This window comes from Pseudophryne corroboree, chromosome 6 (assembly GCF_028390025.1).
Source record: "Pseudophryne corroboree isolate aPseCor3 chromosome 6, aPseCor3.hap2, whole genome shotgun sequence".
In the NCBI taxonomy this organism is placed as follows: Eukaryota; Metazoa; Chordata; class Amphibia; order Anura; family Myobatrachidae; genus Pseudophryne; species Pseudophryne corroboree.
Window position 1 is genome coordinate 371,630,180 of NC_086449.1, and position 16,955 is coordinate 371,647,134.

The 16,955-nt window shown below is 47.8% G+C and overlaps 1 protein-coding gene across 1 annotated transcript in view; it reads left to right on the forward strand.

Annotated features, from left to right (window-relative positions):
* The first annotated feature begins 1,496 nt into the window (after positions 1 to 1,496).
* TNPO3 (transportin 3) overlaps positions 1,497 to 16,955 on the forward strand; it is a 228,239-nt gene continuing 212,780 nt past the window's right edge. The window contains exon 1 of the mRNA XM_063926695.1: positions 1,497 to 2,030. Within this exon, the coding sequence (XP_063782765.1) occupies positions 1,914 to 2,030 (117 nt within the window). The 5' untranslated portion in view covers positions 1,497 to 1,913. The remainder of the gene's footprint in view (positions 2,031 to 16,955) is intronic.

Consider the following 16,955-nt stretch of genomic DNA (forward strand, 5'->3'; position numbering starts at 1 on the left):
CGTCACTAGACCTTGTGTGAAACGGCATCGGCTGTTGTGAAAGTACGTTGCGCGTGCGCATTGCGCCGCATACGCATAAGTGCCATTTTTTTTGCCTGATAGCTGCGCAGCGACCGAAAACAGCTAGCGAACAACTCGGAATGACCACCTATGTACGAAGGGACAGTTTTTTCTTTATGTAAATGTGTATGTTTGTATTTTATTCAAACACCCAAGATACAGCAGTAAGGGCACTTTGTGGGGGTTGGGTATGTGATCCAGGCGGTCAGTATACCGACGACGGGATCCCGGCTGCCAGAATGCTGGAGGGGGGCCAGCGGAATGAAGCCCCTTGCGAGCTCGCTGTGCTCGCCAGAGGTTATTTTCATACTCTATGGGTGTTGTGGACACCTATGAATGGGAATAGCCCTTGTAAATTGGCATGCCAACTGTCTGCGTTTCTTGCGGTCGAGATTCCCGCATCGGTATCCTGACCACCGGTAACGTGATTACATCCCTTTCATGGCACCTTATAATAAAGTTTATTAATGAAAAAAACGTTGTCAATACAGTTACAGCTTTATCGTTGTATCATCAAAATGCTCATACCTAGATGTGTATTATACATTACCAAGTGTTTAGAGCCCTTTATTTACAAATTTCAGATTAATACCTAATATTTTAGGATTGCAAAACAACATGACTTTCACACATTCCTGGAAAAGTGCTGGAGATTAGCATCACCCATGACTTTCATCAATGAGATGCATGTGGGCATACGTCGAACAGGGTATCCGGTTGGATGGTCAACCATATTAAGGTCGACAGTCATTAGGTCGACACTGACAAGGTCAACATGGCTTTTTAAATAAAATAAAAATTAGATTTTTAAGTTTTCATACTTTACCATCCACGTGGACTATGATTGGGAACGGCAGCGGTAGCAAAGCAAGGCACCTTGCCCGCAGCATGGCGAGCGAAGCGAACCATGCAAGGGTACGCGGTACACTAATTGGGGTCCCTGGTCATGTTGCGGAAATAAATAACACCAAAAACAGTTAAAAAATCCATGTCAACCTTTTCATGTGTTGACCATTTTTATGTCGGCCATTAGTCCATGTCTATATCGACCAATAGTGTCGACCTAATGTATGTCGACCTTAACATGGTGGACCATTCTATCCAGAACCGTCGTACAGCCCATACAGGGTGCTCCTAAAACATAATGTACCTGCGTGCCACAAAACACTCTCCCCAAATTACAGACAGGGATTAGCCGCGGCACTGTCCCTGCTACATATGCCCAAGGAAGACATCTGCACTATGCGGGGTGGCCCAAGCAATGTACTGAGTCTAATGGGCGTTGGCACACTGGCGGCTACATTGCTGTGTCTAATAACTGGCTCATGTGCTGGAGTGTCCCAGAAGTAAACACCATAACACACCGCAGCTATATAGCAGGACGGGTCTAGCTACAGTTAGGACGCCAGCAGCAGCAGGCACAGTGCGGGGAGCAGGGACGCGTCTCGGCCCTATGCTGCTGCAACACGCACACCATGAGAAACAATCGCTTCCGCTCTCCGCGTTCCGTACAACTAGGGGACCCAGTTGAGCGATGGACCGGCAGCAGGAAGGGGCTGGTGACGCACGTCCTGCCCGGGAAGCAGCAGCCGCCTTGCTGAGGTGCCGGAGAGGCGGAGGGGAGGCTGCCGCTGCGTGTGACTGGTGTAGGGCCACCCTAGTGTTGAGCAGAGAGATTTCCGGCGCCCCCTCCCTACGGCCCCGTGAGAGGAGGCGGAACGCTGTGCTGCTGCCTTTGCTTCCTGGCCGGAGCAGTTTGCGGGTGCACAATCACAGTTACGGCCGAGGTGGAGGATGAAGCCTGGGGAGCGGCGGCAGTAAGACACTACGCGCGAGATCGCCGAGACTGAGACATGGAGGGGAAGCCCGGCCTGCAGACCGTGTATCAGGCCGTGCAGGCCCTCTACCACGACCCGGACCCTAGCGGAAAGGAGAGGGCATCGATATGGCTGGGGGAACTGCAGAGATCGGTAAGAAACCTGGGTGCTGGCTGGGGACAGGGCTGGGAGTAGCCGGTTTACCTGTGTGAAAGTGTGCTTGGCGCTGCGGAGGAGGAGGCGGCGGCCTCCCCTGGGGTACAACATGCGGCCGGGCTGCTCCATGCGTGCTGCGCCTGCAGGCTGTGTGGTGAGCAGGGGGCCCGGCCAGAGGGGGTGCAGGGGATATGACTGACCCCTGTGATTGGGGCACCTTGCAGTGGGCCTGGCCTGATGGGGTAAGGGATGCGAAGAACAAGCTTAGGTAAAAGCCCGGTTTCCTTGACTTCAGAGGAATCCCGCAGCACCTTACATATCCCCCTGACTCCTGCATGGGATGGAGGGGTCTGTGACTTCTTTTTGCTATTCTGGGCAGAGGGTTTGTTTCTGAAAGATTTGTGATAAACTGCTGGTCTCTTTTGGGGATATTTATCAAATATTGTGAGAGATAAAGTACCAACCAATCAGCACCTAACTTATATTTCAGATACTGCTTGTAAAATGTTAGTCAGAAGCTGATTGGCTGGCACTATATCTCTCTCAATTTTATCTCTGAACTTTTGGTAAATAACCCCCTTAGCGTATATTTGCTTAATTTAATATCAATTTACATAATTTTTACAGTTTAGTAATACACTGTATACATTTTTCAAGGGTCTACTCTGTAACCCTTCTTTCTATTTTATGTTGTTTCATGCTTATTTGGATGAGAACTATTGTGGATTACAAAATTAAACGTAATTCCTCCAGTACATGCATGTCACTTAGATTGGACAATATAAATGCACTGCATAGTCCATTCAGTTTATGTGCAGTATTAATCCTGCCTCTGACTATATAGTGTCCTATCATACTATCTGTGCCCAGATAGTATATAGATGGCCTCAAGGGTGTAACCAGAACGTTGTGAGCCCAATAGCAACATTCTGAAGGGGCCTCTATCCCAGTGCTTCTTGAGAGATACTTCTCCGTAGCAGTTATTCATTTTATGCCCCATAATAGTGCATTAGGTAATTATCTGAAACAAGTAGGTCCCTTGTTAATATTATGGCATATAGTAGTCCCCATCATGTCACGTAGGGCTGCCAGTACACATTATGCCACATAGTATACCAAATTCACATTCTGATGTGGCCCCAGTTCATATTATGCCACATTACAGTGGCCTCCAGTTCAAATATTGGTACTTTCACACTGTATCAGTCACAGTGTCATCAACAAGATCTGATATGCTTCCTGTATAAGTGGGCGTATGATAGGTAGTTGGCATCCATTCATTCCTTAGTTACTTGAAAAAAAGTGGGCGCTAGGAAGCCATATGGTGATGTCAGTGTAACAAACAGAGCATTGATTTTCCCCATACCAGCGATTATGATGGCTACCAGTTACACGAAGGAAGGTCTCTGTTTACAACAGCCCACTGTTCCAAATGCCAGGGTGCACAATTTGTAGTATCCATGTGTGGCATGTCAACCAGTATTTTTCCAGACCAGCTACATGTAATCGGTTGTGCCTCATTTATGAACAGAGATTTTCAGGGGTGTACAAATGCCAGGCCCTAGATGGTAACTGTTCTTATGAATTATAGGTGGTATCTTATCTTCTGGGTGTAACTTGATGGATTCTCACTTTCCCATGCTCTAAAAGTATTGCTGGGTCCCAGATTTGAATGAATGAATGGCTTCTATTTTATTTTGTCTACCTCAGATATGTGTTCCCTGACATGTCGTGGTACCAGTTGCCCATTTAAACGGAATATATTGTTTAAATATATATTAAAATTGCTGAGTGCAAAATTAAAATCTATAGCAATACCATTTTCTTTTCTCTCCTCATGTATCAACTCGTATACAATGTGGCATATGTAATAGCCTGCGTGTTGCGGGCATCGTCGAATGTAAAACATATGGCAGTCTTGTCAGAAACTTGCTGATTCTGCATTGCACAGGCCTTTACATTTATCTCAATGTCTTTGTTTATCATGTGACAGATTATGGGGGGATTCAATTAGCCGTAGTAATTTACTGTGGATTAAGTGATCGCCCCGGGGCTTTTTAGTTGGCTCCGAAGGCAGCCCGCAAGATGCACTTAACAGGGATTTCTTTTCTGGTCAGAGCAACAATGGAATTGCTCCATCAAGCACCATCTAGTGGCAGCCGGGAGGAAAAACAATTGAATTCCCCTGTGTTAATGCCCAATAAGAGGGTAATTTAACAGGCAGAAAAAAGGTCTGTATTGAATAGCCCTGGGCTTTAAAGTGTGAGGCTATCACCTTTTTTCACCCCCCTTAATTTAATGGGGCTAATTGAATTTGTCCCTTTATAATTTAAGCTTGCATATTGTAGACCACCCCGATAGGAAGGGAGGCAGTCACTTTACCTCCTGTCGGGATCCTGGCGGTCAGGAGTCCCGACCGCTGGCTGGTTACCCCTCTTGGGTGGTGATCCATGCCAACAGCTGGAGGGGAATAGAACCCTGCGGCGCCCAAAGAGTGGCGAGCAGACACGCTGCGCTCGCCGCCGGGATCCCGGCGTTGGTCTCCTGGAGTTGGTCTCCTCACCGCCAGGATCCCAACTGCCGGGGTCTCGTGCTGATCCCGATAGGAAAGTCTCAATGTCCCAGAAGCTTGCATCATTATTTATTCTGGTTAGGTAATGAATGTAGTACTGTAATAATCCGTTTGCTATTGTTTAGCACAGTTTGCATTACCACATAGATTCTGCTTGTTCCTTTGTTTCTAAAATGCTGCGAATGGGATGTCTATAGATTGTGTGTGTGTGTGTGTGTGTGTGTGTATATATAGTATTACTCTGGCAGTGTGGATGGTGTAATGCATGGGTCTTCAACCTGCGACCCTCCAGCTGCTGTGGAACTACACATCCCAGCATGCCCTGCCTCAGTTTTAGCATACCTTAATAGCAAAACTGTGGCAGGGCATGCTGGGATGTGTAGTTTCACAGCAGCTGGAGGGCCACAGGATGAAGACCCATGGTGTAATGGTTACATAGAATGTATGTACTTTGTGGGAAATAAAATTATCTCATAAATCTTGCATCCTAACTAGATCTGAAAACCAAGATTTCAGTTGCAGATGAGGTACCGCAGAGTAGTGCTTCAATATTCTGCTGCACGCATGTCAGCCAGTAAGGTACCTCCGACATGCAAGTTTTCCTGTGCACTTCTATGGGGTGTGAGGGAAAACTTGCTATTGGATGGACGTGATGTCATTCTGGAATGGCACATTGCATTCCTCACCTGCAATTGAACAGCCCCATATGATTTGTGGCCTTTACTTTAATATACAGTAGTGCTCATTCTAGCACCCTGAACCTGTCACAACATGTGCAGTTCCTCTCTCCCTCCTGGGCTGTCGCTCTCTGCTCTGGTGCTTCTAGCACAGACTGACTGTGCGACACCCCAGGCTGGAAAGAGGAACTGCATGGGTTCTGATAGGTGCAGGGTGCTGGAATGAACATTAATACAGTATATCCAAGTCTATGTTACTGAATTTCAAAATATGCATGAACCAGCAGGTGTGTCTATACTGAAGGAAATATGTTCACCATGCTACTCTACTGTAGTAGTGGTTGGGCGTTTATAGCACTTTACTTTATACTGGCACTGTAGTGATACTTTTTAGTGGGATTTCCGGTTAATACATTCACTGGTCATCTAAAAATTAAAATGTTATGGTTTTCTTTTAAAATGTTCTTGATTGACTTCATTTTTCTTATTTTTTTTCTTTCCTGGATTGACATCTTGGCAGATATTCATTGTGGGCATCCAATTACACGCGGTCAATGACTACATGTATTGTATCGCCGGAGGCTATCCTATTAGTCCCGATGTGGCGTGACCCTCCCCACCCCCCACCCCTGTTGCCGGCATTTATCACGGATTATGTAAGGGACACAAAGCATAATTCGCATTAAGCGGTCTGCCGGAGTCATGATCACACATGGGTTTGGTGACTTATCCTCGATACCATGTGTTTTCGTGCGAGCACAGGTTAGTTTTCGGAGTATGAAAAGGGCCTATAATAGGATACCGTGATAATGACCATTGTTTATTAATAGCGATATCTGGCTGTTTTCATCGGCTGAAATTGGATTGGGGCTAAATGGATACTCCCCATTTGAAATGGCTGAAAGTAGGAGGTATGAAAATGGAGATAATCCTTTTTTTTTTTTTTCCCCTGTTGCATATATGGTGTTTGAATCCTTGGGGTCATTTCAATTTGTCGACAGTTGAATAGCGCCGGGAATTGGCTCCCGGCGCTACTCAATTCTGCTCATGTTAAGTCGGTGAATGCCCATTCTCCTGGACTTAACAGGTTGATATGCTCGAGAACGGGCATTTAACCTTTTTGTGTTCAGGAGTGGCAGTGTCATTTGGAATGGTCTATGGTTCACTGCACCTGTCCTCCATTACAAATGGCCAGTGTCACTGGCGTTTTCCTAATGGCAGTGTCTTACAATATAGTATATCTGAAGGGGATGCAGTCAATATACTTGCTGTCAGGAGACCGACGCTGGAGTCCTGACAGGTGGTCATATACCGCCACTTGGTATTCCCAATCGGTTGGTCGGTCCACGCCAATAACCGAATGGGAATAGAACCTATGGCGGGCGAAGCGAGACATCGGTCCCGATATGTGGCGAGCGGACTCGCTGCCAGGATTCTGGCAAACTGATGCCGCTGTCTGTATAGTGATAGCCCACTTTCTCTAACGTCCTAAGTGGATGCTGGGGACTCCGTCAGGACCATGGGAATAGCGGCTCCGCAGGAGACAGGGCACAAAAATAAAGCTTTAGGATTAGGTGGTGTGTACTGGCTCCTCCCCCTATGACCCTCCTCCAAGCCTCAGTTAGGTTTTTGTGCCCGTCCGAGCAGGGTGCAATCTAGGTGGCTCTCCTAAAGAGCTGCTTAGAAAAAGTTTTTAGGTTTTTTATTTTCAGTGAGTCCTGCTGGCAACAGGCTCACTGCATCGAGGGACTTGGGGGAGAGAATTTCAACTCACTTGCGTGCAGGATGGATTTGATTCTTAGGCTACTGGACACCATTAGCTCCAGAGGGAGTCGGAACACAGGTCTCACCCTGGGGTTCGTCCCGGAGCCGCGCCGCCGACCCCCCTTACAGATGCTGAAGATTGAAGGTCCGGAAACAGGCGGCAGAAGGCTCTTCAGTCTTCATGAAGGTAGTGCACAGCACTGCAGCTGTGCGCCATTGTTGTCACACACTTCACACCAAGCGGTCACGGAGGGTGCAGGGCGCTGCTGAGGGCGCCCTGGGCAGCAATATTTAATACCTTTATGGCAAAAGAATACATCACATATAGCCATTGAGGCTATATGTATGTATTTAACCCATGCCAGATATCTAAAACTCCGGGAGAAAAGCCCGCCGAAATAGGGGGCGGGGCTTATTCTCCTCAGCACACAGCGCCATTTTCCTGCTCAGCTCCGCTGTGAGGAAGGCTCCCAGGACTCTCCCCTGCACTGCACTACAGAAACGGGGTAAAACAGAGAGGGGGGGCATTTTTTGGCGATATTTTGATATATTTAAGCTGCTATAAGGAACAACACTTATATAAGGTTGTTCCCATATATATTATAGCGCTTGGGTGTGTGCTGGCAAACTCTCCCTCTGTCTCCCCAAAGGGCTAGTGGGGTCCTGTCTTCGATAAGAGCATTCCCTGTGTGTCTGCTGTGTGTCGGTACGTGTGTGTCGACATGTATGAGGACGATGTTGGTGTGGAGGCAGAGCAATTGCCGATAATGGTGATGTCACCCCCCAGGGAGTAGACACCGGAATGGATGGCTTTGTTTATGGAATTACGTGATAATGTCAGCACATTACAAAAATCAGTTGACGACATGAGACGGCCGGCAAACCAGTTAGTACCTGCCCAGGCGTCTCAGACACCGTCAGGGGCTGTAAAGCGCCCTTTACCTCAGTCGGTCGACACAGACACAGACACTGAATCTAGTGTCGACGGTGATGAAACAAACGTATTTTCAAGTAGGGCCACACGTTATATGATCACGGCAATGAAGGAGGCTTTGCATATCTCTGATACTGCAAGTACCACAAAAAGGGGTATTATGTGGGGGGTGAAAAAACTACCTGTAGTTTTTCCTGAATCAGAGGAATTAAATGATGTATGTGATGAAGCGTGGGTTAACCCAGATAGAAAAGTGCTAATTTCAAAAAAGTTATTAGCATTATACCCTTTCCCGCCAGAGGTTAGGGCGCGCTGGGAAACACCCCCTAGGGTGGATAAGGCGCTCACACGCTTATCAAAACAAGTGGCGTTACCGTCTCCTGATACGGCCGCCCTCAGGGATCCAGCTGATAGGAGACTGGAAACTACCCTAAAAAGTATATACACACATACTGGTGTTATACTGCGACCAGCCATCGCCTCAGCCTGGATGTGCAGTGCTGGGGTCGTCTGGTTGGATTCCCTGACTGAAAATATTGATACCCTGGATAGGGACAGTATTTTATTGACTATAGAGCAATTAAAGGATGCTTTCCTTTATATGCGAGATGCTCAGAGAGATATTTGCACTCTGGCATCGAGAGTAAATGCGATGTCCATATCTGCCAGAAGGAGTTTATGGACGCGACAGTGGTCAGGTGATGCGGATTCCAAACGACATATGGAAGTATTGCCGTATAAAGGGGAGGAATTATTTGGCGTCGGTCTATCGGATCTGGTGGCCACGGCAACTGCCGGAAAATCCACCTTTTTACCTCAGACCCCCTCCCAACAGAAAAAGACACCGTCTTTTCAGCCGCAGTCCTTTCGGTCCTATAAGAACAAGCGGACAAAAGGACAGTCATATCTGCCTCGGGGCAGAGGAAGGGGTAAGAGAGGGCAGCAAGCAGCCCCTGCCCAGGAACAGAAGCCCTCTCAGGGTTCTGCAAAGCCCTCAGCATGACGCTGGGGCCTTACAAGCGGACTCAGGAGCGGTGGGGGGTCGACTCAAGAATTTCAGCGCACAGTGGGCTTGCTCACAGGTGGACCCCTGGATCCTGCAGGTAGTATCTCAGGGTTGCAGGTTGGAATTCGAGAAGTCTCCCCCTCGCAGGTTCCTAAAGTCTGCTTTGCCAACGTCTCCCTCAGACAGGGCGACGGTATTGGAAGCCATTCACAAGCTGTTTTCTCAGCAGGTGATAGTCAAGGTACCCCTCCTACAACAGGGAAAGGGGTATTACTCCACGCTATTTGTGGTACCGAAGCCGGACGGCTCGGTAAGACCTATTCTAAATCTGAAATCTTTGAACCTGTACATACAAAAATTCAAGTTCAAGATGGAGTCACTCAGAGCAGTGATAGCGAATCTGGAAGAAGGGGACTTTATGGTGTCCCTGGACATAAAGGATGCTTACCTGCATGTCCCAATTTGCCCTTCACATCAAGGGTACCTCAGGTTCGTGGTGCAAAACTGTCATTATCAGTTTCAGACGCTGCCGTTTGGATTGTCCACGGCACCTCGGGTCTTTACCAAGGTAATGGCCGAAATGATGATTCTTCTGCGAAGAAGAGGCATATTAATTATCCCTTACTTGGACGATCTCCTGATAAGGGCAAGGTCCAGAGAACAGAGAAAATGTTTGAAAACCAAAAAAGGGGGCTTTTTTTTGCCTAGACCTTGAAAGGACTGGACCTGGACCAAGCCCCCTCTTTTGGTTTTCCAACATTTGGACCCCTAAAGAACCTTCTACCATACCGTGGAGGATTTACATCTACCACCCTCTGAGGAACAGCCTTTTGCGGACGCAGATTCGCCTAATTACCTCAAGGGACGTTGGTGGTAACTATAACTCACGGATAGGACATTGGGTCCATATACCGAAGGGGACTATTATAGGAACAGGCTCCATACAGTATTTACCTTCTATAAGGACTTATAATACTAGGAAAAACACCAATCTTGATTTACACTTTGATTTTATGTGGCAGTTGCCAGTTATGTGCACTTTATCTAACCATTATTATACATTTTTTAAATATACTCTTACCATATGTTTTAATAAAATAAAGATTCTATATGCTACCTGTTTTTGCATGTGTGACCAATTAGGCGCTGTACCTTTTTGTTTATATAATGTTTAGGGGTCTGACTAACCCCTTTTTGTTTAGCTGCTGTGGGGAACCACCCATCTAGCGCCTGGGTTTAGTAATACCTTCGGGTATTTCTTTTTCGTTCTTCTTGCCTTCCCAGGTGCGGCCTGACATTGTACCCTGAAAACTGGCTTCTCGATCTAGCGGTCAGGTTGCCATCGAGGGCGGGGGCATAGGGGTGCAGAGGCGGCACTGGGAGATGAAATCATCTCCACGCTGCCTCTCCCTATGCTGGGGATGGGTTCCGGGTCGCATCGACCCGTGTAACACGTTCACACTGTGCCTGACCCGTAATAACCTGGGAACTACCCTTCTTTCTCATACGTCCTAGAGGATGCTGGGGACCACATCAAGACCATGGGGTATAGACGGTTCCGCAGGAGCCATGGGCACTCTTAAGACTTTTCAATGGGTGTGAACTGGCTCCTCCCCCTATGCCCCTCCTCCAGACCTCCGTTTTAGAAATGTGCCCAGGCAGACTGGATGCACTCTGAGGAGCTCTACTGAGTTTCTCTGAAAAGACTTGTTAGGTTTTTTTTATTTTCAGGGAGATCTGCTGTCAACAGACTCCCTGCTTCGTGGGACTGAGGGGGCAGGTGCAGAACCAACTTCCGAAAGAGTTTCATGGCTCTGCTTCTGGCTGACAGGACACCATTAGCTCCTGAAGGGTACTGAACGCTAGCCGTGTCTAGATGCTCACTCCCACTGCACACCGTCACCCCCCTCGCAGAGCCAGAAGTCAGAAGACAGGTGAGTATGAGAAGAATGAACTTCTATCAAATAAGTGACGGCTGAGGGCTGGCGGTAGCGCAGCGCGCTATTGCTGCCCACACACACACAGGCACTGCAGGGTGCGCGCCCTGGGCAGCAAAAATATACCTCAAAACTGGCTAAAAGGGGGCTTAAGGTGCCGCTGGCACAGCCCTACCCCTGCCAGTATAAATGTTACTGTGATTACTGAGTGTAAGGACGCGCCATTGCGGGGGCAGAGCTTCTTCCTCAGGCAGCCAGCACACTGCTCAGCGCCATTTTCTCTCTCTCCTCAGGCTGCAGAGAACACGCTGGTCCTCTCCTCCACTTCTGACAAGTACAGGGTGATATTTGGGGTGGTACAGGGCTTTGTGGTGCAATTTTATAGTGTGATTACCTGTATAAAAGCGCTATTTGGCTGTGGGCATTCTGTGTTCACACTCATTACTGGTGCTGGGATTGTGAACTGGCTGCTCCTATACTGTGTTCCTCTGACAGATTTTACTGTGGGTCTGTCCCCAAATAAGTCCCAGTGTGTCTGTGAGTGTGCTGTACACGTGTGAGGCAGGGAGTTCCTCCCCGGTGGAAGCCATTTTAGGGACACAGACTTGTAATGTGGTGGCGCTGCCGGCACACCAAGAGCCTGCATGGGTGAAAGAGATACGTGACGGTATGCATCTGATTAACCAAAGATTAGATTAGTCTGAATCTAAGGCTGCATGCTGGATAAAATCTGTGGAAGATGTGATATTTCAGGATTCTGTTATTCCTTATGCAGGAGGCCCCTCTGGGTCACATAAGAGACCATTTGCGAATGTTCTAAACACTGATACCGACACGGACTCTGATTCTTGTGTCGGCGATAGTGACTCCAGAGGGATAGATCATAAATTGGCGAAAAGTATACAATATATGATGGTGGCTATAAGGGACGTGTTGGAGGTTACAGAAACCACTCCTGTACTTCAGGAGAAGGCTTATTTATATAAGGAAAAGAAATCCAAAGTCACGTTCCGTCCTTCATACGAACTAAATGCTCTCTTTGAAGGGATGTGGGTGAATCCTGACAAGAAATTTCATATTCCCAAAAGGATTCAAATAGCTTACCCTTTCCTGGCTGAGGACAGGAAAAAATGGGAATCACCCCCTGTGTTAGGGTGTGTACACATGGTGAGATTCGGGCTATGCCCGATTCTCACTATGCGACAGGGGCCGGGTCGGCACATACTCAGTATCGCAAGCACATAATGAGTGTGCTTGCGATACTGGCTCTGTGCGATTTTGGCTAAGTGTCAATTTTGACTATCTCTTCTATAGAGATAGTCAGAATTGACTTGCCTGCACAGTCTATCTTTTCTTTCGATGCCGACCGCGCATCAGGATCGCAAGGTGACTGTCACCTTGCGATCTGCACTAACTTTTCTTCAGATTCTGACTATATAGTCAGAATCGGAAGAAAAAAATCCCACCGTGTGTACACACCCTTAGATAGTGCACTTTCCAGGTTGACAAAGAAGGTAATTCTTACTGCACCTGACACGGCTTCTCTGAAGGAGCCGGCAGACCGTAAGATGGAAACAACATTGAAATCCATTTATGTAGCCAATGGTACACTGCTCAGGCCCACTATTGCCTGCGCGTGGGTGAGTCGCGCTATTGAAAAATGGTCAGAAAGCGTGTCATCAGAAATTGACACGATTGATAAAGATGAGATACTCTTAAGTTAGGGAATATCAAGGACGCTGACGCCTACATGCTGGAAGCAATGAAGGATATTGGACTCTTGAGTTCACAAGCCGCTACCATGGTAGTGTCGGCTAGGCGGGCGTTGTGGATCCGCCAGTGGAACGCGGATGCAGATTCCAAAACAAACATGGAGGTTCTCCCATTTAAAGGTGAGGCCTTATTTGGCGATGCCCTGGATGCGTTAGTCTCAGCGGCTACCGCAGGTAAGTCGTCATTTTTGCCCTCTGCGTCTGCACCGGCAAAAAAGACATATCAGCCGCACATGCAGTCCTTTCGGCCCAATAAATACAGAAAGACGAGAGGTTCCCCCCTTCTTTGCAGGGAGGGGAAAGGGAAAGAAGTCCGCCGTGGCTCCCGGTTCCCAAGAGCAGAAGTCTACCCCTACTCCTGCCAAATCCTCAGCATGACGCTGGAACTCACTTGCGGGATGCCGCTCGGGTGGGGGCACGTCTCAAACTGTTAAGCCAAGGTTGGATTCTGTCTGGCCTGGATCCCTGGGTGTAGCAAATAGTATCCCAGGGATACAAGCTGGAGTTTCAAGACGTTACCCCTTGCCGATTTTTCAAATCGACCTTGCCAGTTTCTCTGTCAGAGAGAGAAGCAGTAACAGCGGCAATCCAAAAATTATGTCAGGACCAGGTCATAGTCCTGGTATCGTTGCCACAACAAGGACAGGGTTTCTATTCAAGCCTCTTTGTTGGTCCGAAGCCGGACGGCTTGGTCAGACCGATCCTAAACCTAAAAGATCTGAATTGCTACCTGAAAAAGTTCAAGTTCAAGATAGAATCACTTCGGGCGGTGATTTCCAGTCTGGAGGAGGGGGACTACTTGGTGTCGGTGGACATTAAGGATGCTTACCTGCATGTTGCCATTTATCCTCCTCACCAGGCGTATCTGAGAATCGCGGTTCAGGATTGCCATTACCAATTCCAGACGTTACCTTTTGGCCTCTCCACAGCGCCGAGGGTATTCACCAAGGTGATGGCGAAGATGATGGTCCTCCGTCAGAAAGGTGTCAATATAATTCCTTAACTGGACGATCTCCTGATAAAGGCGATATCCAGGGAGCAGTTGTTACAAAACATCTCGCTCTCTCTGTCGATACTCCAACAACATGGGTGGATCATAAATTATCCAAAGTCACAGCTGGAACCGACGACAAGGTTGTCTTTCCTCGGGATGATTCTGGACACAGAAGTTCAGAGGGTATTTTTGCCGTTAGAAAAGGCTGTGGAAATACAGAAAATGGTAAAACAGATACTGAAACCATCCTGTGTGTCGATCCATCAGTGCATTCGGTTGTTGGGAAAGATGGTGGCGGCCATACAGTTTTGCAGGTTCCATGCCAGAGTATTCCAGTGGGACCTGTTAGACAAGTGGTCGGGATCATACCTGCACATGCACCGAAAGATAATCCTGTCGTCAAAAACCAGGATTTCGCTCCTATGGACACAACTCTCACCTACTAGAGGGGCGCAGGTTCGGGATTCAGGGCTGGGTCCTGGTAACCACGGATGCAAGTCTCCGAGGCTGGGGAACTTTCACTCGGGGAGAAAACTTCCAAGGACGTTGGTCACATCAGGAAGTCTGCCTTCACATAAACGTGCTGGAGCTGAGAGCCATTTACAACTGCCTTCAACAAGCGGTACATCTTCTTCAAGACCGTCCCGTGCAGATCCAGGCAGACAATGTAACAGCAGTCGCGTACATAAACAGGCAGGGCGGAACGAAAAGCAGAGCGGCAGAGGCGACAAAAATCCTCCGCTGGGCAGAAAAACATCTACAAGCCTGTCGGCAATATTCATTCCGGGAGTTGACAACTGGGAAGCAGACTTCCTCAGTAGACACGATCTCCATCCAGGAGAGTGGGGCCTACACCAAGAAGTCTTCGCAGAGGTGACAAGTCTTTGGGGAGTTCCTCAAGTAGACATGATGGCTTCTCGTCTCAACAAGAAGCTTCAGAGATACTGTTCCAGGTCGAGAGACCCTCAAGCAGTAGCAGTGGATGCACTAGTGATCCAGTGCGTTTTCCCGTCGGTGTATGTCTTCCCTCCACTTCCGTTGATCCCGAAGGTACTCAGGATCATAAGAAAAACAAGGGTTCGAGCTATCTTCATTGCCCCAGACTGGCCAAGGAGGGCTTGGTACCCAGATCTTCAGGAGTTGCTCATAGAAGATTGTCGGCCTCTTCCTCTTCGCGAGGACCTGTTTCAGCAGGGGCCGTGCGTGTATCAAGATTTACCGCGGCTATGTTTGACGGCATGGCTGTTGAGCGCCGGATCCTAGCCAGGAAGGGTATTCCCAAGGAAGTCATCCCCACTCTTATTCTGGCCAGGAAAGGGGTAATGTCGAAACATTACCACCGTATTTGGAAAAAATGTGTCTTGGTGTGAATCCAAGAAGGCTCCTACGGAAGAGTTTCACTTAGGACGTTTCCTCCGTTTTCTACAGGCTGGTGTGGAAGCAGGCCTCCGATTGGGATCAATCAAGGTTCAGATTTCGGCCGTGTCATTGTTCTTCCAAAAACAGTTGGCCTCTCTTCCAGAGGTTCAGACCTTCGTGAAATGGGTTCTGCACATCCAGCCTCCATTTGTGCCTCCAGTGGCACCATGGGACCTTAACGTGGTGTTGCAGTTCCTTCAATCGGATTGGTTTGAGCCTCTACAAGAGATGGAGTTGAAGTTTCTCACTTGGAAAGTGGTGATGCTTTTGGCATTGGCATCCGCGCGCGGCAGGTGTCTGAATTGGGTGCCTTGTCTCACAAGAGCCCTTACCTGATCTTCCATGAAGATAGGGCAGAGTTGAGGACTCGTCAACATTTTCTTCCGAAGGTGGTTTCATCTTTCCACATAAACCAACCTATTGTAGTGCCAGTAGTTACTGACACATTCACTGAATCAAAGTCTCTAGATGTGGTTAGAGCTTTGAAAATCTATGTCGCTAGAATGGCTCATATAAGGAAAACAGAGGCCCTGTTTGTCCTGTATGCTCACAACAAAATTGGGTATCCTGCTTCCAAGCAGACTATTGCACATTGGATCAGAAATACGATTCAGCATGCTCATACTACAGCTGTATTGCCGTTACCGACATCGGTAAAGGCCCACTCCAATTAGGAAGGTGGGCTCATCCTGGGCGGCTGCCCGCGGGGTCTCGGCATTACAACTGTGCCGAGCACCTACTTGGTCATGGTCAAACACATTTGCAAAGTTCTACAAGTTTGACACCTTGGCCGATGAGGACCTAAAGTTTGGTCAATCGGTGCTGCAGGGTCATCCGCACTCTCCCGCCCGTACTGGAGCTTTGGTATAAACCCCATGGTCTTGATGTGGTCCCCAGCATCCTCTAGGACGTATGAGAAAACAGGATTTTGATACCTACCGGTAAATCCTTTTCACCTAGTCCGTTGAGGATGCTGGGCGCCCGTCCCAGTGCGTACTTTACCTGCAGTTTTAGTTATTAGAGTTACACAAGTTGTGTTATCTTAGTTCAGCATGTTGCTGCAATTAGTTCATGCCTGTTGGCGTGTGTTATGTTAAATGCCATGTGTGCGGCATGGTTGAGGGTGTGAGTTGGTATGTATCTCACCACTAGTATTAAAGTAAGTCCTTCCCTCGAAATGTCCGTCTCCCTGGGCACAGTTCCTATAACTGAGGTCTGGAGGAGGGGCATAGGGGTAGGAGCCAGTTCACACCCATTGAAAAGTCTTAAGAGTGCCCATGGCTCCTGCGGAACTGCCTATACCCCATGGTCTTGATGTGGTCCACAGCATCCTCTACGGACTAGGAGAAAAGGATTTACCGGTAGGTATAAAAATCCTGTTTTATTCCTAGGTTGAATTACCGGGTCAGACGACCCTGGGATTCGAGAGTGATCCTTTCAGACTGCACAGCGGCCGCGTCGACCCGGCAGTATGTATTAGTGTGTTGGATACTTGTTCACAAAGCAGCAGTCAATATCTGATGTCCTCTCCCTTTTACTTGTGAAACGTGGAAGGTAAAGGGCCTGTAGCACACTACTCTTAGCAATCAAATAACCTACAACATAACCATTTTTTTTATTTTTGCATTTCTTTGCTGCAAAGGGTGTAGTCTTATGATTCCTCATGACTGTTTTGTTTGTTTATAGCCCGTGCAGGAGCTGTAGTTAGTATAATATTAGATTTCCGTAGTCAAGTAGTTGTGAAAATATATTTCTGTTAACTACACCAAATAAATGTGTAGCAAGAAACCCTAGCTTTGTTTATGAAATGTCTTATCTTTTCAACTGTGAAACTGATTTTGTGTTGA